Raw genomic sequence first — 22256 nt, 5'->3', positions numbered from 1 at the left:
TGTATTTTAGACATTCCTTTACTGATTTTAATATCCGCAAAAAGTGGTGACACTATACTTTGCTTTTTACGACGTAGGTTCACCTGATGATGATGCTTGAAGCAGCGAAACCGGTCGTGTTTTAATAAACAATAATTTTAACAGCTGTGAGCTGAATTCTTCCTGAGTTCACAGTTCAGTGCAATTATCCATGCTAGTATAGGCTGCGAAAGCCTCCTCATGTGTGCATATCTATTGCAACCTACATCCATTTAAATCTGATGCCTGTAATGGGGACCTGATCTCCCTTCAGAATGTTTTCCTCCCACATTTCCCTCTATTACCAAGCTGACAATTCCTGGATGCACCAGGATTTGTGCTACCAGCCAATAGCTTCCTAAAGTCAAGTTGTACAAATAAAAAAATTATTTTCCGCAATTCGGCTCAGTACCTCCTCATTAGTGAGGCGATGTATCCATTTAATCTTCAGCATTCTTCTGTAGAACCACATTCCAAATACTTCTCTCCCTCTCGGAACTATGATCGTCCACGTTTCACTTTCGTACAGGGCTACACTCCAAAAAAATCGTTTTAAAGAAAACTTTCGAACAATAAATTGATATCGATGTTAGGATATTTACCTTTTATACGTCGTAGAAAGCCTACATAAAAGCTCTAAGCTTTTAGTTCTGGAGCAGAAGGAGTATATGTTACGACATATGATGAACATTGGATCAGTTTTCGGAAAACACTTTAATACAGGATAGCCTGGAAGAAATCCGTATCCATATGAGGGACGATATACAGGGCCCGTCGCATAAATGTCAGCACAACCTATGTTCGATGTCAACGGCAATAACCACTCACAGACGACAGGTGGCAGCGCTAGCAGAGGAGGGTACATATGGCGTGAAGTGTGTCAGGCGGTGGGTGGAGGTGGGGGGGGGGGAAACATGCAAAAAATACTGCAGTCCTCGTAATGCGAAAACGGAGCAAATTACACTACTGGCCATTGCTACACCAACAAGAAATGCAGATGGTAAACGGGTATTCATTAGAAAAATATATTATACTAGAACTGACATGTGATTAGATTTTCTCGCAATTTGGGTGAATAGATCCTGAGAAATCAGTACCCAGAACAACCACCTCTGGCCGTAACAACGGCCTTGATACACCTGGGCATTGAGAGTAGTGACTGGCGTATTGTAACGAGCCAGTTGCTCGGCCACCATTGACCAGACGTTTTCAATTGGTGAGAGATCTGTGCTGGCCAGGGCAGCAGTCGAACATTTTCTGTATCCAGAAAGGCCCGTACAGGACCTGCAACATGCGGTCGTGCATTATCCTGCTGAAATGAAGGGTTTCGCAGGGATCGAATGAAGGGTAGAGCCACGGGTCGTAACACATCTGAAATGTAACGTCCACTGTTCAAAGTGCCGTCAACGCGAACAAGAGGTGATCGAGAAGTGTAACCAATGGCACCCCATACCATCACACCGAGTGATACGCCAGTATGGCGATGACGAATACACGCTTCCAATGTGCGTTCACCGCGATGTCGCCAAACACGGATGCGACCATCGTGATGCTCTAAACAGAACCTGGATTCATCCGAAAAAGTGACGTTTTGCCATTCGTGCACCCAGGTTCGTCGTTGAGTACACCATCGCAGGCGCTCCTGTGGTAACCGCAGCCATGGTCTCCGAGCTGATAGTCCATGGTGCTGCAAACGTCATCGAACTGTTCGTGCAGATGGTTGTTGTCTTGCAAACTTCCCCATCTGTTGGCTCAGGGATCGAGACGTGGCTGCACGATCCGTTACAGCCATGCGGATAATATGCCTGTCATCTCGACTGCTAGTGATACGTGGCCATTGGGATCCAGCACGGCGTCCCGTATTACCCTCCTGAACCCACCGATTCCATATTCTGCTAACAGTCATTGGATCTCGACCAACGCGAGCAGCAATGTCGCGATACGATAAACCGCAATCGCGATAGGCTACAATCCGACCTTTATCAAAGTCGGAAACGTGTTGGTACGCATTTCTCCTCCTTACACGAGGCATCACAACAACGTCTCACCAGGCAACGCCGGTCAACTGCTGTTTGTGTATGAGAAATCCGTTGGAAAGTTTGCTCATGTCAGCACGTTGTAGGTGTCGGTACCCACGCCAACCTTGTGTGAATGCTCTGAAAAGCTAATAATTTGCATATCACAGCATCTTCTTCCTGTCGGTTAAATATCGCGTCGCTAGTACGTCATCCTCGTGGTGTAGCAATTTCAATGGGCAGTAGTGTATATGACGTCCGAAAGGGCATCTTAATTGATTTTCGGGCTAAGGATGAAATAATTTCCGAAACAGCTAAATTTGTAAGCTGTTCGTGTGCCGCCGTTGTTAAAGTATACTGTACACTGCAAAATGGCGCTACCCATAACACGCGGCTAGGCCACTGTGGTGCACCGCAGGCCACAAGATGATACGGATAAACGGCGGCTGTGTGTGCAGGTGAATATACTACAGCTGCTGACCAGATGACAGCACAGATGGACCAATGGACTACCAACAGCGCCTCTTCAGTTCCGTTCAGGGAAAGGTGCTGTGTACGGGCCGCCGCAGTAGACGCGCCGCGCCGTTAGCGCTCCCGTGCTAAATGCTGTTCATCTGGGACGACGGCTGGTGTTTGCACGCCAGTACCGCAACCGGTTGACGACAGGCGGTCTTTCCAGATGAATCACGTTTTATGCTCCTGTGGACAGGTGGCCGTCGGCGTGTGCGGCGTGAAAAGTCTGAAAGTAAACACCTAGCAACAATCGCGGGGATGATACCGTCGCTCTGGAAAACGTCATGAACCAACAGAAGTATGCATTTATCCTCGAGGACCACGCCCACTAGTACATGTTTTTCCTCGTCAATATAGCATTTATCAGCAAGACAATGCAACGCGGCACACACCTCGCAGTGTATGTGCGCGGTTCGACGAGCACCAGGAAGAATTCACCGTACTGCACTGGCCATAAGACTCCCCGGGGCTTTACACTCGGTCGAGAATCTGTCGGACCGTCTCGCTCGGCTGTTGGCGGCATAGTCCTCAACCGAGAAATCTAGCTCAGCTGGCCGTGGCGCTGGAGTCGTGTGGCTGCACGTCTCTGTCGGTACCTTCCGGGACCGCACTGATTGTCTTTCTACATGTCTTAAAGTGGTACGCGCTGTAAAAGCTGCTTTTGACAGATGGTGACGTTAATTTGCCTGGACAGTGTACATTTGATACAAACCATAGAACGCTGTCATATCAGTTCAGTACTTGTACTGGTAACAGTGGATTATTACTTTATAATTGAAAAAGAAACAGCCCTCGGTCACTATATTTTTAACAAATTAACCTGGTTTCAACACTGCTAGGAGTGTCTTCTTCAGAATTTAAAACAAATGGCTCTCAGCACTATCGGACTTAACATCTATGGTCATCAGTCCCCTAGAACTGAGAACTACTTAAACCTAACTAACCTAAGGACATCACACAACACCCAGTCATCACGAGGCAGAGAAAATCCCTGACCCCGCCAGGAATCGAACCCGGGAACGCGGGCGTGGAAAGCGAGAACGCTACCGCACGACCACGAGCTGCAGACTTTAAAACAAAGAATGATCTATATTCTGTAACATGGTCACAGAATAAAGAGTAAAAACGTATGATAGGGTATAAGTACGGAATCATCGTAAAAGATTGACAGTACTTATATGTCATTTATAAAATAATAAATATGCCAAAAGGGCATTAGTCACAAAGCTATTTAAGATAAAGAAAACTGTGATGGCGAGCCACTAAGGGCTGCTCGTTACTTGCGTGGTCGTTACTTTTATGGTGCAGGTTGCAACCTGCACCACGCAAGTAACGAGCAGCCCTTAGTGGCTCGCCATCACAGTTTTCTTTATCTTAAATAGCTTTGTGACTAATGCCCTTTTGGCATATTTATTATTTTATAAATGACATATAAGTACTGTCAATCTTTTACGATGATTCCGTACTTATACCCTATCATACGTTTTTACTCTTTATTCTGTGACCATGTTACAGAATATAGATCATTCTTTGTTTTAAATTCTGAAGAAGACACTCCTAGCAGTGTTGAAACCAGGTTAATTTGTTAAAAATATAGTGACCGAGGGATGTTTCTTTTTCAATTGTAACTATTTACGGTCTCTGAACGTGCAGCCATGTACAAAATTTTGTTATTACTTTACATTTAGCTTTAGTACACTGTTCTAATGGCACTAGTTCGCTCTTGATCTGAACTTCGAAGAGGCTGCTATCAGCGTGGCTGTTAGTAGGGTGCGCCGCACTGCACTCTAACAGATGTAGACCCGGCAGTGCCGGCGTAGGGAACCTCTTGATGGCGTGTCTTCGTCGACATCTGTCATTCGTGGCTGAGTCTGGCAGCGACTTTCTATAGCTTTTGGTCCCGTCGTGAGGTACCGACTTTAACATGAGACCTCACTCTTTGGACGACAGCACATTCTCCTTTTCAGAAATGCTTTTCTTACCATCGCCAGTCCGCATATTCTATACTCCCTACTTCCACCAAAAGTATTTACTTTGCTGCCCAAGTTTCAGGTTCACCTAGATATTTTAAACTAAAGTCATTATAGTTTACATTTAGTTGAACATACCACAGAATTACTTATAGTATCTTTTTCAGTTCTAACAGAACAAATTACTGTTGTAAGTAATATGAAAGGACGACTGCTGTGGTAATGAGCCAGTGTTCGTAACTGAATGGATAGTAACAGAGGTAATGTTGCTGAGGTTTAAATTAAATGCGTAAAATTTGTAATTGCTTTCATTATGATTGGATATAAACTTTCAGCCGGCCGGAGTGGTCGTGCGGTTATAGGCGCTACAGTCTGGAACCGCGTGACCGCTACGGTCGCAGGTTCGAATCCTGCCTCGGGCATGGATGTGTGTGATGTCCTTAGGTTAGTTAGGTTTAAGTAGTTCTAAGTTCTAGGGGACTGATGACCACAGTAGTTAAGTCCCATAGTGCTCAAAGCCATTTGATATAAACTTTCTGCTGCTTCTGCTCTCAAAACTCTTAGTTCCTCATTTCTTTGGTCTCAAACCATCCCTTTTTCCATGTTTTAGATTGTTGTTAACTGCGTTTTAACCATTCTGGTTCCTTCTGTTATTATGACGTATCCCTGAAAATTGTTCTTATACTTTGCATTTCCACCCTGGATAAATACCTTTTATTCTTGACTTGAATTTGTTCTGGCCAGTAATGTTTATCCAGTCAGTTTTCTAAGGAATCTCATTCATGAGCGCTCTATTTCTTTCTCCTGATGCTATGTAATGTTCAACATTGTCATCTCTTATCTTTTGTGACCTCCAGTCAAATTCCCCTTCATTGTGGCACACGAAATAAAGAAATGTTTTGACCTTTCTGCTAAAGTCATAATTGAATGCTTATGTTGAGTTGCAGCCTAAATATGAGAAACTCTTGAAGCGATCTATTGTTTGGTACTTAGTTACAATAATCTGTATTCTAGGCCTGCCTTTAAAAAAAAAAAAAAAAAAAAAAAAAAAAAAAAAAAAAAAAAAAAAATTCATCTGAAATTTTTGGGTAAAATGCGTTATGGTCAGATGTTGAAGCAAAAATTGAGTGGTGAACCTTATTTAATATGCAATTTCACATAGAAAATATTTGGTTTTAAGAGATTAATTCAATGATATTAATATCATTTGACATTGGAAAGTTTCTTCTACGCGCCAGGCAATGTGCATATCACGTCATTTCGCCCATGAAAAACTGCTAAGACTCATCTCACCTGGAAACTTTAGGACTCTACATTTTCTGGACCGATACGGAACGTGAAGGACATCCTAGGTTAACCTAATCAGGTTCAGTCTTTCAGCTGTGATAATTTCGATTCATCAAAGAATAGTACATCTGGAAGCAAAGGGAAGTGTGGGGCGTTAAAAACGTTTATATGGAAAGTTTTGACTACAGCAAGAACGTTCAAGTGGATATTAGTAGCAGTAATTACGTTAAAATGAAGAGATCTGCTAAGGCTAGAGTAGCGTGAAGAGTTGTATTAAACAAGTCTTCGCGCTAGAGACCATCACTTACGAACCTTGTCGTAGATGTTTCTTAATTTCTGCACCTATAAATGCAACATGTCTAGTATAACTATGTTTTTGGAACGAAGGAAGGATGCAGGAGCTGTGATTAGCGAAGATTGGAGAAGAAACCAGCCTTGTACATTTCGAAGGCATCATTCTGGTATTGGCCTTATGCGATTTGCGAGAATCATGGAAAACCGAAATTTGGATGACTGGATGAATATTATGACCCCGTCTCTTTCCACTGCCCCGCCTCGCTCGGTGATCATGTTTCTGCACAGGATTATTAGGGAAAGCAACAAGAAATTTGCACCATAGCGAATTGGCTGTTTTTGATTCATACCACCAAATGCTGGGTGGGAAAAATAAAACTAGCCCGAAAAATATTACATTCATTTTAAGATATGCAAACCAACTTAGCATCTTACTTCCTGGCACATTAATACTGTGTGCCGGACCGAGACTCGAATTCAGGACCTTTTCCTTTCGCGGGCAAGTGGTCTACCATCTGAGCCATCCAAGCACGACTCACGCCCCGTCCTCACAGCTTTACTTCTGCCAGTACCTCGTCTCGAGTTCGAGTCTCAGTCCGGCACACAGTTTTAATATGCCAGGAAGTTTCATATCAACGCACACTCCGCTGCAGAGTGAAAATCTCATTCTGGAAACATCCCGCAGGCTGTGGCTAAGCCATGTCTCCGAAATATCCTTTCTTCCTGGAGTGCTAGTTCAGCAAGGTTCGCAGGAGACCTTCTGTAAAGCTTGGAAGGTAGGAGACGAAGTACTGGCAGAAGTAAAGCTGTGAGGACGGGGCGGGAGTCGTGCTTGGGTAGCTCAGATGGCCAGCCAGCACGGTAGCTAAGCGTGTTCGGTCTGAGAGCCGTTTGGCCTCTGTAATAAAAACTGAGTGGAAGGATCAGCAAACGAACTTGAACGGATGTCATGTGACGTCCGCAACGATCTAACACAACGATCAACAACGGAAAAAAACATGGTAGAGCACTTGCCCGCGAAAGCAAAAGTCCCGAGTTCGAATCTCGGTCCGGCACACAGTTTTAATCAGCCAGGAAGTTTCATATAAGCGCACACTCCGCTACAGATTGAAAATCTCATTCTGGCAACTTAACATCAACTGCACCAGTTGTAGATGATGTAAGTGGGTTGCCAACTTCAGGAAGCATGTACTATTTTCTGAGCCAGTTTTATAATGCCTATCCAGTATGTTTTAGTTTCTTATCGCTGTGCTACTTTGTACAGCTCCAAGTGAAGTTACAAGTTCAAGAATGTGGTGTACCAGATTGACACAGAGCACAGTGCAGACGTGAATGCTCGAAACAAAGTTTACCATCCTAAGTCTGCTGGTGATTTCTTCGCTGCACCGCCGCCGGATGAGCCAGCCTCTTCATGTGGTACCTCACTCGTTTGTTGCAGGCGCTTACGAGACTGCGCTCGACCTGAGCCGGGATGGCTGCTCACCGAGGCCAAAATCGGGCTCTGGGAAAATGGGCAAGGCGTCCGGCTGGAACTCCAGGAGCGGAGGCGTGAGTGCGACGGAGATGCAGTCTGGCGGTTCCCAGGGGAAGCCTGCGCTGGGCAAGAAGCGAGTCCAGTGCAACGTCTGCCTCAAGACCTTCTGCGACAAGGGCGCGCTCAAGATACACTTCTCGGCTGTCCACCTCCGTGAGATGCACAAGTGCACAGTACGTATCTCACTTGTACCTAAGTGCACTTTTCACTGAAATGTAGCTTAGTTAGAAACCCAGAAAGAAAAACTCGTCTACTATATACGAGCATCAGCCAACATATTTTCGCTAACAAAACTTGTTCCCCATGACCTAAACTGTTGTTGTTGTTGTTGTGGTCTTCAGTTCTGAGAGTGGTTTGATGCAGCTCTCCATGTTGCTCTATCCTGTGCAAGCTTCTTCATCTCCCAGTACTTACTGCAACCTACATCCTTCTCAATCTGCTTAGTGTATTCATCTCTTGGTCTTCCTCTACGATTTTTAATCTCCACGCTGCCCTCCAATGCTAAATTTGTGATCCCTTGATGCCTCAGAACATGTCCTACTAACCGGTCCCTTCTTTTTGTCAAGTTGTGCCACAAACTCCTCTTCTCCCCAATTCTATTCAATACCTCCTCATTAGTTATGTGACCTACCCATCTAATCTTCAGCATTCTTCTGTAGCACCACATTTCAAAGCTTCTATTCTCTTCTTGTCCAAACTATTTATTGTCCATGTTTCACTTCCATACACGGCTACACTCCATACAAATACTTTCAGAAACAACTTCCTGACACTTAAATCTATACTCGATGTTAACAAATTCCTCTTCTTCAGAAACGTTTTCCTTGCCACTGCCAGTCTACATTTTATATCTTCTCTACTTCGACCATCATCAGTTACTTTTCTCCCCAAATAGCAAAACCCATTTACTACTTTAAGCGTCTCATCTCCGAATATAATTCCCTCAGCATCACCCAACTTAATTCGACTACATTCCATTATCCTCGTTTTGCTTTTGTTGATGTTCATCTTATATCCTCCTTTGAAGACACTGTCCATTCCGTTCAACTGCTCTTCCAAGTCCTTTGTTGTCTCTGATAGAATTACAATGTCATCGGCGAACCTCAAAGTTTTTATTTCTTCTCCATGGATTTTAATACCTACTCCAAATTTTTCTTTTGTTTCCTTTACTGCTTGCTCAATATACAGATTGAATAACATCGGGGAGAGACTACAACCCTGTCTCACTCCCTTCCCATCCACTGCTTCCCTCTCGTGCCGCTCGACTCTTATAACTGCCATCTAGTTTCTGTACAAATTGTAAATAGCCTTTCGCTCCCTGTATTTTACCCCTACCACCTTTAGAATTTGAAAGAGAGTGTTCCAGTCAACATTGTCAAAAGCTTTCTCTAAGTCTACAAATGCTAAAAACGTAGGTTTGCCTTTCCTTAATCTTTCTTCTAAGGTAAATCGTAAGGTCAGTATTGCCTGACGTGTTCCAATATTTCTACGGAATCCTAACTGATCCTCCCCGAGGTCGGCTTCTACCAGTTTTTCCATTCGTCTGTAAAGAATTCGCATTAGTATTTTGCATCTGTGACTTAATAAACTGATAGTTCGGTAATTTTCACATCTGTCAACACCTGCTTTCTTTGGGATTGGAATTATTATATTCTTCTTGAAGTCTGAGGGTATTTCGCCTGTCTCATACTTCTTGCTCACCAGATGGTAGAGTTTTGTCAGGACTGGCTCCCCCAAGGCCGTCAGTAGTTCTAATGGAATGTTGTCTGGTCCCGCAGCCTAAACTATCACTCTATATATATCCAAGGCTATTACTGTGTTACTCCTGCTTAGCCTCTTGCGCCCTGAAGGCACATACGGGGTGACATTTATTGAACTATACGAAAAAACGTAAGTTAGTTACAAACTACGGGGTGCACACACTTTGTTCGATATGTACCCGTCACTACAGATATTCGGATTGAGGTTACGACATGTTAGATATTTCTGCCATTATTAGCGATGATGTGTCGCACAGAAATAGCGAAATTCTGCTTGACCCGCTGAAGTGTCGGAACATCGATGCTGTCGATTACCTCCTGATAGGCTTTGGCAGCTCAGCAGTGATTTTGCGGCTATTGCTGTACATATTGTCTTAAATGTAGCTTCACAAAAAGGAGTCGCATGTGTTCAGATCCGGAAAATACGGCGGCCAATAGAAGCCCATACCAGTGACCTCTGGGAACCTAGAGCCAGAATATGGTCACCGAAATGCTCCTCCAGGACATCAAATAATCTTCTGCTTCGATGGTGTGGAGCTCCATCCAGCACATGTACCACATCTTGTCGAAAACAGGGTCACCTTGGCTAATGGGGATGAAATCATCTTCCAAAACCTGCACGTACCGTTCGTTAGTCACCGTTCCATCAAGGAATGTCGCACGGATTATTCCGTGACTGGACAGTGCACACTAGACAGTCACCCGTTGAGTGTGAAGAGATTTCTCGATCGCGAAATTCGGATTCTCAGTCGCCCAAATGCGCCAATTTTCCTTATTGACGAACCCATCCAAATGAAAGTCGGCTTCGCCGCACAAATGCGCATAGTAATTCCCATCATCCCTTCGCAGCCAACCGTGCAGTTTGAACTCCCAATGCAAACCGTTCAGATGTTATGACGATTTTATTTGATATAGTTCAATAATTGTCACCCTTTATTATTCTCCTTTTTTAGTGTAGTCTGTTTGTGGGTTACCGAGTCAGGTGGCGCAGTGGTTAGGACACTCGATATGCATTTGGGAGTCCGGCCAACCAGATTTAGGTTTTCCGCGATTTCCCCAAATTCGCTTGAGACAAATTCTTTCCTTCTCCATCCTTCCCTAATCCGAGCTTGTGCTCCGTCTCTAATGACCTCGACGTCGACGGGACGTTAAATCCTAATCTCCTCCTCCTGTATAACCTTCGCTGTTGGGTTAAAAACATGATTTGGAACCCACAAATTAATCTTCCAGTATTTATTGTACAAGAGTTTTAGAAGAATCTGTTTTGAAGATGAAATACAGTTACCAAGAATATTAACGTCTAAGAAAATACATGGTAGTTATAAAGCCCACGAATCATTTTAAAAAAATCGGTATAGGTAAACGGCTAAACGTAGCATAATAAATAATAAAGTGCTTGAAAGACAAACTTTCAATTTTTTTCCTCTTTATCTCTTTCTTTATACGTGGTGCCGCCAAGTTAGTATGGAAAACCGCCAACAGTGGTTGCTGAATATGGAGGTGAACTAAGCAGAGAAAGTATTTTGCGTCCTAGAATTTGCCAGTTGCCAGTCGGTAGTGAGCATGCAAAAAGTTTTCATGTTAAGTTCCACAAGACACCATCAGTTTGTAACTGAAGAGTGAAGTGGTACAGGAAATTGGAGGAGGGTTGTGGGATGCAAAACGTTTGGGCTGATTGGACGTGTGAGAACAAGAGTAGATCATATGAGGTGCGTGATGTTATGAAGTCCCACAAAGTGTGCATATCTAGCTAGTGCAGAATTCAACACACGTCAGCCAACATCGTGGAAAATCCTTCGTAATAGGTTAAGAATGAAACCGCACAAATGGCAGCTCCTGCAAGCCATAACGGAGGTTTTCATCTCTCCTCAGAAAACGACATTCCTATTAGTTAATGCTGGGGACAAAGGGAGAGCTGACACAATTTCGATATCAAAAATAGAGGGAAATAGTCCATTCGCATTACTATACCAAATTAATTGTTTAACGATTTACAGAAGTCAAATAGATGTACAGAGCCACCCGTTAAAGTGCCGACTTGCGAAGCAAATTAATCTTCACTGGCGATACCACTTCTCATCTTTCGGTGAAGTTCAGCCAACATGAGACACGCCAGTGGGGGAGAGAGAATGTACATGCAACGGTGGAGCACTTGCGGGATTCAGATAAACTTAAAATTTTTTGCGCCATATCCAGTACAGGTTTACCGCTGAGAGGTCAATGTTGCCACCTGTATTGACATTCTGTACTTGCGGCTCTTTCCACAACTTGAAACTGATAGCAGGGATTTCGTCTTTCAAGAAGCTGGTGGACTTCTACATTTCCTCATCTGCGTTCGAGATTACCTGAATGATTACTTTTATCGTCATACTCATGTGCTTCTGTCGATGACAATGGAGGAAGTCGTAGCAAGGTCGACTTATATCTCAAATTTGATCCGACAAGGAGACGGAGAAAATTATATATGAAAGCTACAGGATATTAAAGTCTAATAAAGTTGACGGGAATTGTTGTGCCGGGCTGGACTCTTGTGGTGATCGTACTGGACATCCTTGCCATTTTCGACGGAGGACACTACATCGTAGTAGAGGAAACGTCTGGGAATTATATTACAAGTCCTTTCCACGAAACATGGAAAACAGTGCTTCCTTTAGTTACATCCAGAATTACATGCTCTGGTTACTCTTGCTCGACCATAAAATGGTGCTTCCAGCCTGTAAATAAATCCACACTGCAGTCATAAACAGGCCTGATGTCCCACGTAAACGTTTCCCAAGCGAACAGCAATAAAATCCGACAAGTCTGCTTTGCGAAACAGCCAACGTCGGGACTCTACATATCACAGTCACTTAATAAAGCACTAAATTTCTATACCGTGACATCTGGCAGACAATATTGCGGCCTTGCCTCATGTTCATGGAACTGTGAAGATGTGGGACGTAAGATTGCGTTATTTATTGGTCTATAATACGAGAGCACTGAAGAATCAAAACAGTTCCTGTTACATTACGCTGGGGCGTTACGTTAGGGAGACCGTATCGGCTACAGTATCAGAAAATCGAGCTCTTTCAACTAGCTCAGCACGCCGTCCCGGTACCAGCGAAGGAAAATCGCCCCACTGGAGGCGAGCACCTTCAGCCAACTGCCAGCAGTAGCGAAACCACCCATCAGTCCCCGCGCGGATGTGGAGGCGGTGCTGTCATAGCATCCATACGGAGTGTGCGGACCCAGGCTTTTCTAGTTGGCTAGAACTACCGTCTGTTGAAGCCAGATTCTCAGTGAGTCTCCATGGAACCCGGGGGGTTCGCATTAGTGAGATGTATTTCCCCACCTGTGACCAGTCATCACCGCGGAAACTCGTGCGTTGCCTCTGCACCAAATTTATCCTGCCAGTACACAAATGTCGCCTCCATACAAAGGCAAAGGGTAGTCCACAGACAGACATTAGTGCGTCCACTTCGGCGCGGCCGTAAACATTGTTTGAAGTATCCCACAAGGAGCTGACTATCTAGTGAAGGACGTGTGGCAGACTGCTCTCGTCAGTAATGCAACATGCAGATGAGATTGTACACTTAGGGGGAGTCTGTGAAGCACACGGATACTCTCTACAGCGGATACCCAAGGCGCTGCGAATGCAACCCAAGGAGCACAGAATGGAGAAGGAGGAGGAGATTAGTTTTTAACGTCCCATCGACAACGAGGTCATTGGAGACGGAGCACAAGCTCGGGTTAGGGAAGGATGGGGAAGGAAATCGGCCGTGCCCTTTCAAAGGAACCATCCCGACATTTGCCTGAAGTGATATAGGGAAATCACGGAAAACCTAAATCAGGATGGCCGGACGCGGGATTGAACCGTCGTCCTTCCGAATGCGAGTCCAGTGTGCTAACCACTGCGCCACCTCGCTCGGTGAGCACAGAATGATTGAGGATGAAGACACAGGGAAATTTCAATCGATGGCGTTCGTGCAGTATGTGGGAAGTCTTTCGCATCCATACCTAGCACGAAGTTAATGTGATTTTTCGCCCTCCACTGAAAACACTAGCACTCCAGGGTTTTGCCGCAGATGACTCGATGCTCCACAAGGCTGGGGACGCCATACTTCATCCCCTGTAAGGGTGGCTTGTCGTACGTCTAGTAGACGACTCGTACAGTTTGTGAAAGATGCACAGAAGTTAGTTCATTAGTTAGTTACATGTTCCACAGAGCGTTTGAAACGATTCTTTTATCTAAATGTGGACCGCCGCGGGTACACGGAGCTGCTACAGCCCAATAGATCGTCTGTGACAGAGGACTATATAGACACCAATCACTCTGTTCGGTATGAAAACGTCGCAACTCCAATGTCGACATTATCTTTTTAGCACTCTCTGGTGAAAGAAGCAGTTGAAATTCGTTTGGGGAAGAATCTGATTCATGGACATAGCGTTTTCAGCTTGCACAAATCGCGAAAGCCGGCACTTGTTGTAATAAAGTTGCTACAGTGCAGTCACACATCGATATCCCAGCGTGAATCGACTGCGTAGCCTCAGATTCAATTTAAACATACTTATTTGCCACCGAATGACACATGTGGCACCTTTGCGTCTGCGGCCACACGCGCAGTGGCTCATTCCACCCGTGTAAAAGGAAGGAGCGAATGTCGTAGCTTCATTCTGTCTGCACCTGAAGATGTCCGTAAGGTATACGGCCGAAATATTAAGAGAAGCAATTTTGTTGAAGGCTTTGCTCACCCGAAATTTAGTGAATCTATCGGTGCGCCGCAAGTACACGAAGATGCTCAGAGAAAAGTTATACTGCTGTGCAAAACTTACGGATGAAAGTAGCTTTCGCATGATGAGTCACTGCCAGGTAACACAGCGGGGAGAAGGGGGGGGGGGGGGAGAAGGGGAGGTATAGAGAGAACTGCTACAGTCTAGTACAGAACGTAACTGAAAGAAGTACGCAACATGAAGAATATGCATGACACTTTTATTCCAGGACAGTAATGAAACTTAAGTTGCCGCGATTTATGATGAACCCCTGGACATTACAAACCCCAGGACTGGTTGTGCTCACCATGGGCGGGAGAACATGCTGTGCAGCGCCCTCCCATGCTGGCCGAAAGGTTAGCTAGGATTTCTTATGGTATGGCGTTCCATTCGTGCACTAGCGCGGCTGGTGACTGCATAATGTCGTTGGTACATATGACCGTCTTGCAATGCGACACCTCAACGCATCCAACACGCGGTCTCGTGGTCAGTGGGATTTTGTTGGGGGGGGGGGGGGGGGGGCGGGGGCAGACCACTCCATTCACCCTTATCTTATCGTTCCAGGAGCTCCGTCACCTGCGCTGTTCCACGTCGCCGCTCATTGTCATACCAGAATCTGAACTCAGGGCCGAATGAACCCTCAACAAGACGCACGTGCGGGAAGGAGTACAGTGTGACAATAAAGTTGATCGGTGATAGGACCGTGTATGGAAGTTTGGAGTTCAGTACACCCATGCAACATTATGCCTCTCCACACCATAATACGTAGGCAGCAATACACGTGTGACAACGCTAAAGGGCGAGGGGGAGAACATTTAATGAAACCAGGATAGAGTAGAACCGTGATACTTTTGAGAGTCCAGTTGTTATGACGTGAGGAGCCGTAATGTTGCCTGGACGTATTTTCAGGGCTGCATTCGTTCCTTATTTCATTATTATGCGGGATAATGAGCGAGAGCATCGAAAGCGCTGGTGGAGGAACCCTTGGAATGAGAGTATATTCGGTGAACTGGCTGCCGTAGCCGTTACTCCCAACTTAAAGCCCATGGAGGACAGGGGATGCGTTTTGGAGACGTTTTGCAAGATGTCCACATGCTCCGAGGACCACCCAGCAGTTTTTAACCGCGCTCGTCGAAGAATGGAACTCCCTACAGAAGAACTACTTACCAAACTTGCAGGAAGTGTAGGAGCACATTGCATAGCCTGCAGCGAAGCCAGTTATGACCGCACGCCCTATTAAGAACCATGTGCTGCCTTTTGTAATGTCCAGGGGACTATCATGAATCGCGGTGGCCTGAGCGTAATTATTATGTTTCAATATAAAACGCCATTTCTGGGTTCGTCTCGGTTTGTATTCTTTCACTTACCTTCTGTACTGTACAGTGGCAGTTTTTTCTATGTACGGTCCAAGCTTGATAGAGCTATGTTACTTGGCAGTGACACGTCATGCGAAAACTACTTTCGTCGTTAAGGTTTTTACAAGGGAGGAATGAAAGAAGATGAGGTTTTAACGTTGCGTCGAGAACGAGGTCGTCAAATACGGACGTTATGTACATCAGTGTACTTGTGCACCCAGTAGTTTTGCTCTCTTGAATGCCTCCGATGCACTTCCTTAAAACGGCAGCAAGTGTTTCGAGTAACCGCAGTGGTGTGCAGCAGTCGACGCGTCTGAACGCGCCGTGTGCCCGCAGGTGGAGGGCTGCAACATGATGTTCAGCTCGCGGCGGTCGCGCAACCGCCACAGCGCCAACCCCAACCCCAAGCTGCACCAGCTGCAGTTCCGGCGCGCCGACCTCGCCGTGCGATACCCCAGCCGCTCGCTCGCCGACGCCTCGCCGGCCGGACTCGGCGCTGCCGGCGCCGTCGACGTCGGCGTGGGTGGCGTCAGCGCGGAAGACACGCTGACCCGCGTGCTCAGCCTCAGGCTCCTGCAGGGCGCGCGGCCAGAGCTCAGGTGAGTCCCCCTTTTTTTATTTACCTATTTATTCCTTTTACCGCTTCTTGTAGACCTATTTTCTCCGTTTACTCGAGGGACGTTCAACAATTGATGGAACAATTGAAAGAAAATCGGCCCTCGGTCACTATTTTTAACAAATTAACCTGGATTCGACACTGCTAGGAGTGCCTTCCTCAGAATTTAAATCAAAGAATGGTCTATATTCTGTAACATGGTCACAGAATTATGACTAAAAACGTATGATAGAGTACACGTTTCTAGTCATAATTCTGTGACCATGTTATTGAATATAGACCATTCTTTGATTTAAATTCTGAGGAAGACACTCCTAGCAGTGTCGAAACCAGGTTAATTTGTTTAAAATAGTGACCGAGGGCTGATTTTCTTTCAATTGTTAACTATTCACTGTCTCTGAACGTGGAGCCATGTACAAGATTTAGTGATGCAACTTTTTTTTCTGTAAACAGCTTGGTTTTATTCAGGATTCCAATACCCCATATTATCGCTCGCTATTTTGGTTACAAAACCAGTTGTTCTAATGCGACGGCCTTACGCCACCTTACTGGGAGGACCTGTATGCGCGCGTGGTACCACTCCACTGGTCGACTTCTGAGGCAACGTTCTAAAAAGGCTCTGAGCACTATGGGACTTAACATCTGAGGTCATCAGTCCCCTAGAACTTAGAACTACTTAAACCTAACTAACCTAAGGACATCACACACATCCATGCCCGAGGCAGGATTCGAACCTGCGACCGTAGCGGTCGTGCGGTTCCAGACTGAAGCGCCTAGAACCGCTCGGTCACTCTGGCCGGCAGGCAACGTTCTGACGCATTAATAACTTCCTCATCATGCACGCACTGCTTCACGTGGAGTGATATCCTTCATTGGGTCAGACAGGTGGTGGTCGGGATTTGCGAGATCCGGGCTGTAGGGTGACGAGCAAGAGCAGTCCAATGAAGTTCTATGAGGTCCCCTTGAGTGCACAAACTACTGTTTATTGGGAGGACGACGGTTCAATCCCACGTCCGGCCATCCTGATTTAGGTTTTCCGTGATTTCCCAAAATCGCTCCAGGCAAATGCCGGGATGATTCCTTTGAAAGGGCACGGCCGAATTCCTATCCCATCCTTCCCTAATTCGATGAGACCGATGACCCCCAAACAACCCAACCCGTGTTTAAGACCTTGCGTTGTCACGGAGAATAATAACCATTTGTGTGTGTGTGTGTGTGTGTGTGTGTGTGTGTGTGTGTGTCTATCCTATCTTCTTTTTATATTCTTCTTAAAAAACAACAAAATTTTATTTATATTTCAACCTTAAATTATTGTTATTTTGAAAAGTATTATCCTTTGTAAATGTTGTAGATAAAACAAGAGAAAAGAAAATTGTAAAAAGATGAAAAACGAAAATTGTAAGACGTACGACCTGTTTTAAACATCAGGTAACAGGTCTATAATTTGGCACTAAATAAATAAATAAATAAAATGTCACGGACAATAAGTTCGTTTGTATTTTTGTGGCAACGAACATGCTGAAGTCGTTTCTTCAGCACCCTGAGTTAGGACAGTACTCTTCACAGTTGATCGTTGCACCAAAAGGGAGACATCAAACAGAATAACCATTCCACAGTGCCAGAAGACCGTCACTATGAGTTTGTCGGCTAAGGGTGCGACTTCAAACTTTGTCTTCGGAGGAGAGCAGGTGCGGCGTCCACTCCAAGGATTAATGTTTTGTTTCCGGTTCGAAGTGATGACCCATGTTTCATCGCCAGTTCGACAAAAAAATTGTTACGAGCAGCGTGGTCCTTCGTTGCTCTTTATCAGCTTCTGTGAGGCAGCGACGAGCCCAGGCCGGCCGATGTGGCCGAGCGGTTATAGGCGCTTCAGTCTGGAACCGCGCGACCGCTACGGCCGCAGGTTCGAATCCTGCCTCTGGCACGGATGTGTGTGATGTCCTTAGGTTAGTTAGGTTTAAGTAGTTCTAAGTTCTAGGGGACTGATGACCTCAGATGTTAAGTCTCATAGTGCTCAGAGCCATTTGAACCATTTTTTCGAGGAACCCAGCGGGCACACATCTTTCAGTATTTCAACTGTCTGTCAATGCTACCAACAGAGGCGTCCAGTTGAGCAGCGAGGTGTTTGATCGTGATCTGTGGATCACCTCGATTGGGAGTGCTCGCACGTTCCCACTCTGCTGGAGTCACAACGGTGTGCAGGAGATAGGAAACGTTTGCGCGACCTTATTGCGATGGTTACAGCCACCTCTCCCAATGACTCACCGTGCTTTTGTTCACTGCCTCACCTCTGAAGGCATTCTGAAAGCACCGGTGAATAGCTGAAATGGTCTGGTTTTCAGCCAAAGCGTTTCAGTGACAGCCCTCCGCTTGGAACGCTCCTCTGTAATAGACGCCACCAGTCGCAACGCCATGAAATCATAGTGGCTGAAGCGGGAATATTCCACGATATCCATAATAAACTCCGCATTTTGTCAACCGAAATCAGCAGAGAAAAGAAAAAAAGAATACGCACTGAAAGCCCCTTGTATTTAGGTAATGGTTAAAAAAGAAATGTATATATCCTGGTAAATGCACTATGCCTCAGCCTCATTATTTCAGTGTTATCATTCATATTTTCTAAAATTCATGTGACCCTCCAGCCTATGACCGAGATAGGTGACAGACTTTTTAATCCACCTGTAATCGAGAAGAATGGGGCTTTAATCGCCATCCACATATCAGGATTTACGTTTCTCTTGATTTCCTTAACGGCGAATCCAGAATAGTTCCTTTGAGAGGGACTGAGTTCAGTCAAATTTCCATCCTTCTCGCGACACTGCAATTAATTCGTCACCGAAGCCACAATGAATCCAGATTTTATTTTTTTCTCCCTACGCGTGATGTGGGTCAGTTCCTTGTAATCATGGTGTGCAGGGGAGATTATGATTACATGAATCGTGTATTGGATCAGTTAGGCGTGCACGTATCATTTTGAGCGGAAAAACACTATCTTCCAGAGACAGGTATTCGGTTTTCTATTGGGTGCGCCGTCTTAACCTGCCGCGAATGGTCAACGTTGCAAAACAGCGAAAAACGTTGCATCACAGTAACAAAACTAACAGTATGATCAATAGAATTCCTCCACTGCATTCTTTCTGATAGTGGAGATAGTTTGACATTTTGAGAACCCTCTACAAAATATCGATGGTATACACAATAAGTAGACACAATTTGCAGCCACCGGTACGTTTTAGAGTTGTCCAACAACGGCTCAGTTAGAAGAGTAATGCAGTTTTCTACCACTAACAACTAAAAATATTGTATTCTGTACGAAACCCACGCCGAGTGGCCCCCATCGGCAACGAATAAGAGCTGTTTCCTTCTAGTCTCCAAGACACCCTGCTAGGTTAGGTCATTTCCCAGCTAAGTCGACCAACGCACTCTTTTGCCAAGAGAACGAATTTTTTTGTGGCATTCCGTAACAGCTACAGATAATTCTCTTATTTTGTAACATATGATGAGCAAGTTGTATTTGTATACTAATTTATACGTCCAACGTCTCAGTGCTCCTCCATGGTTAATATTGCGAGAGATCCACTTCATTACTCTTCTTTTAAAGGTTTCACGTTTCTTTATGTCACTGTTCTTGTCTGCTCACATTTCAGAGCTGCAAAGCACAACTGCTTGTGGAACGTTGTTGATCAGCGCTCTCTACGACAAGTCTGTCTACATCTGTGAATTTTTCAATCTCAAAATATCTCACTGATTTTCAGACTACCTGCAGACAGGTCCAGTTCTCCAATCGTGATATTGCTACTTATTCTGTCCACCGTTGTCGTTGTTCTGTCCACCGTTGTCGTTGACGCAGCCGGTTGTCAGATGAACAAGATTTGGCGTGTAGGACACCCCCAACTCAGAGGCATGGTTTGAATAAATCATTAGTACAACTCAAGCCAATCCCTTTAAATTAATTTAACTTGTCAAACGACTTCCGCTAAGCTTACCGCCATCTAATTTACATGCACACACTCGATGCTTGTTCATTTTTATCCCACCCTACTGACTTTTATCTATTGAGAATCAGAATGAATAAGAAAGGAGGCACCACATCGATACGCCTCAGGTCGCATTTCACCCAATACTTCATAGGTACCGCTTCAGCATACACTCAGTGGCCAAATTCCTGGGAAGTCACGGCAGACGAATTGTTCGTCGGCCGCTGAAGCCCGTGTTATGCATTTACATCGGTAGAATCGCTGTACAAACGAGTTCCTGACGCCCCACATTCAGTTCGGCGGCTGTGTTACTCACAGTAGACCACCGATCACCACGTATGAAATTGCGCAGGCTAAGTGACAAGTGTTCCTTCGTCACACTTGTGCTCTTTCTGTGTGGCGGTTTAAGAGTGTGGAAACATCGTCAGTGAGATACTGAAGATCCATTGATGACAGTGACGATCTCTGAAACGCTAACCCTTTTGTAAACTCCGATATGCTGTGATCCAAGCGTCTTACGCCGATAACCTTTTCACTTTCAACTAACTCACGACCTCCTGCCATGTTCAGTGCACATCCGTCTGTAACAGACAGCTCGGATCACGTGTCTACACTCGCGACATTTTCCACATTTAGCTGCAACGTTCCGGCGTCATGCATTACGCTTTTTCAAACGTCATAATCCTATCGGTGACTCTTGGCCAGTGAGAAGGGGAGATGGTCAGGGTGGGATCGACTGTTTGGAATCATCTATACCGAGATGTAGGTTATTATGCAAACTTTTATTGGCTGGCCGGCCGGTGTGGCCGTGCGGTTAAAGGCGCTTCAGTCTGGAACCGCGTGACCGCTACGGTCGCAGGTTCGAATCCTGCCTCGGGCATGGATGTGTGTGATGTCCTTAGGTTAGTTAGGTTTAATTAGTTCTAAGTTCTAGGCGACTGATGACCTCAGAAGTTGAGTCGCATAATGCTCAGAGCCATTTGAACCATTTTTATTGGCTCTTTATTTGATTTTATTCTTGTTCCATTTGGAATCCTTGCCCATGTGATTTGAATTATTTTTCTGTATTACTTCGATTTAATTTGTTCCATTTCATCATTTTATATTTTCGTCCAAGGTAATGCAATCGGTATTTCTATTACTCATTTTGCTTGACTTTCGCTTTATTTATAAAACTTTCTTTCCTCTAAATCTTCACCTAACTTATTTTGTCCATGGAATGAGAAGAATTTTTGCTTTAAATGCATTTATTACTGTAATCATGCAGAACAAAGTACATCTTTTACGCCACTGCAAAGCCAATATAAACAGTTTATTTTCTCTTTTACGTCTTAACTGGGAGAGTGGTAATTTTAAATGTTTGTATGTTATGACAGATAAGCAAAACCAATTAACACCAGGCGGGCAAAGATTGCAGTTGACAGAACAATAAAGGTTAAAAAAGATAGCAGGAAACGTCAGTACGTTGGTAAAATGATACACCAAAGGATCATAAATAAAAAAAGCTATATTTATACTGATTCATGTAGAAACATAATGATAAATCACTCTGAGAAACACGTCATAGCAAAAATGTCGCACGAAACGGGACTCCAATCGAGAATCTTGAGCATTACAGCCAAATAACATAGCTGCTTTTTATTATTTACTAATTTATGTTGTTTATTTTTTATTTTTTTAAGATCAACTTTCGTAGGTGCTTTTGCAGCCAAAACTAATTCTTGAGTCTGGCGTGGCGCCTTGGACAGCCTTTTTTAATTGTTTTCTTACTTTTTTATCGTAGCCGCCACACTGTTTTCTATTTGCCCTCTAACCTCTCTCAAAATCCCTCCTTCGCTCACCAAATTTTGCCTTCTTTGGTCTACTTTTGTTGTCTAAGTCTGGTTGTGTGCAGTTCTTCCTTCTTTTTAACTGGAATAAGAATATTATCAGTGTCTGATCACGTGATTCACTAGGCTGCGGAGCAGTTGGCGAAAAATGCCGCTATCTTAAGCGCTCTGGTAGATCATAAGAAATTTTTCTCTCGATTACTCGCAAATGGTGGCCCACCAGTGTTAACTGCTGCTGAGTGTGCTACCTTGGCTACCTTTATGTACGCCGTCATATACAAGGTGTTTTCACGATTCGTGTAACACACTTCCGAAAGTTGCAGAAGGTATTGCACGGTC

The 22256-nt window shown here is 44.7% G+C and overlaps 1 protein-coding gene across 1 annotated transcript in view; it reads left to right on the top strand.

Moving 5' to 3' along the window:
* LOC124709064 (zinc finger protein basonuclin-2-like) overlaps positions 1–22256 on the top strand; it is a 201154-nt gene that overhangs the window by 176229 nt on the left and 2669 nt on the right. The window contains exons 7-8 of the mRNA XM_047240713.1: positions 7536–7804; positions 15832–15974. Coding sequence (XP_047096669.1) covers positions 7536–7804; positions 15832–15974 — 412 coding nt within the window. The remainder of the gene's footprint in view (positions 1–7535; positions 7805–15831; positions 15975–22256) is intronic.

The sequence above is a fragment of the Schistocerca piceifrons genome, chromosome 7 (assembly GCF_021461385.2).
Source record: "Schistocerca piceifrons isolate TAMUIC-IGC-003096 chromosome 7, iqSchPice1.1, whole genome shotgun sequence".
Classification (NCBI taxonomy): domain Eukaryota; kingdom Metazoa; phylum Arthropoda; class Insecta; order Orthoptera; family Acrididae; genus Schistocerca; species Schistocerca piceifrons.
This window is presented reverse-complemented; position numbering and strand designations above follow the sequence as displayed.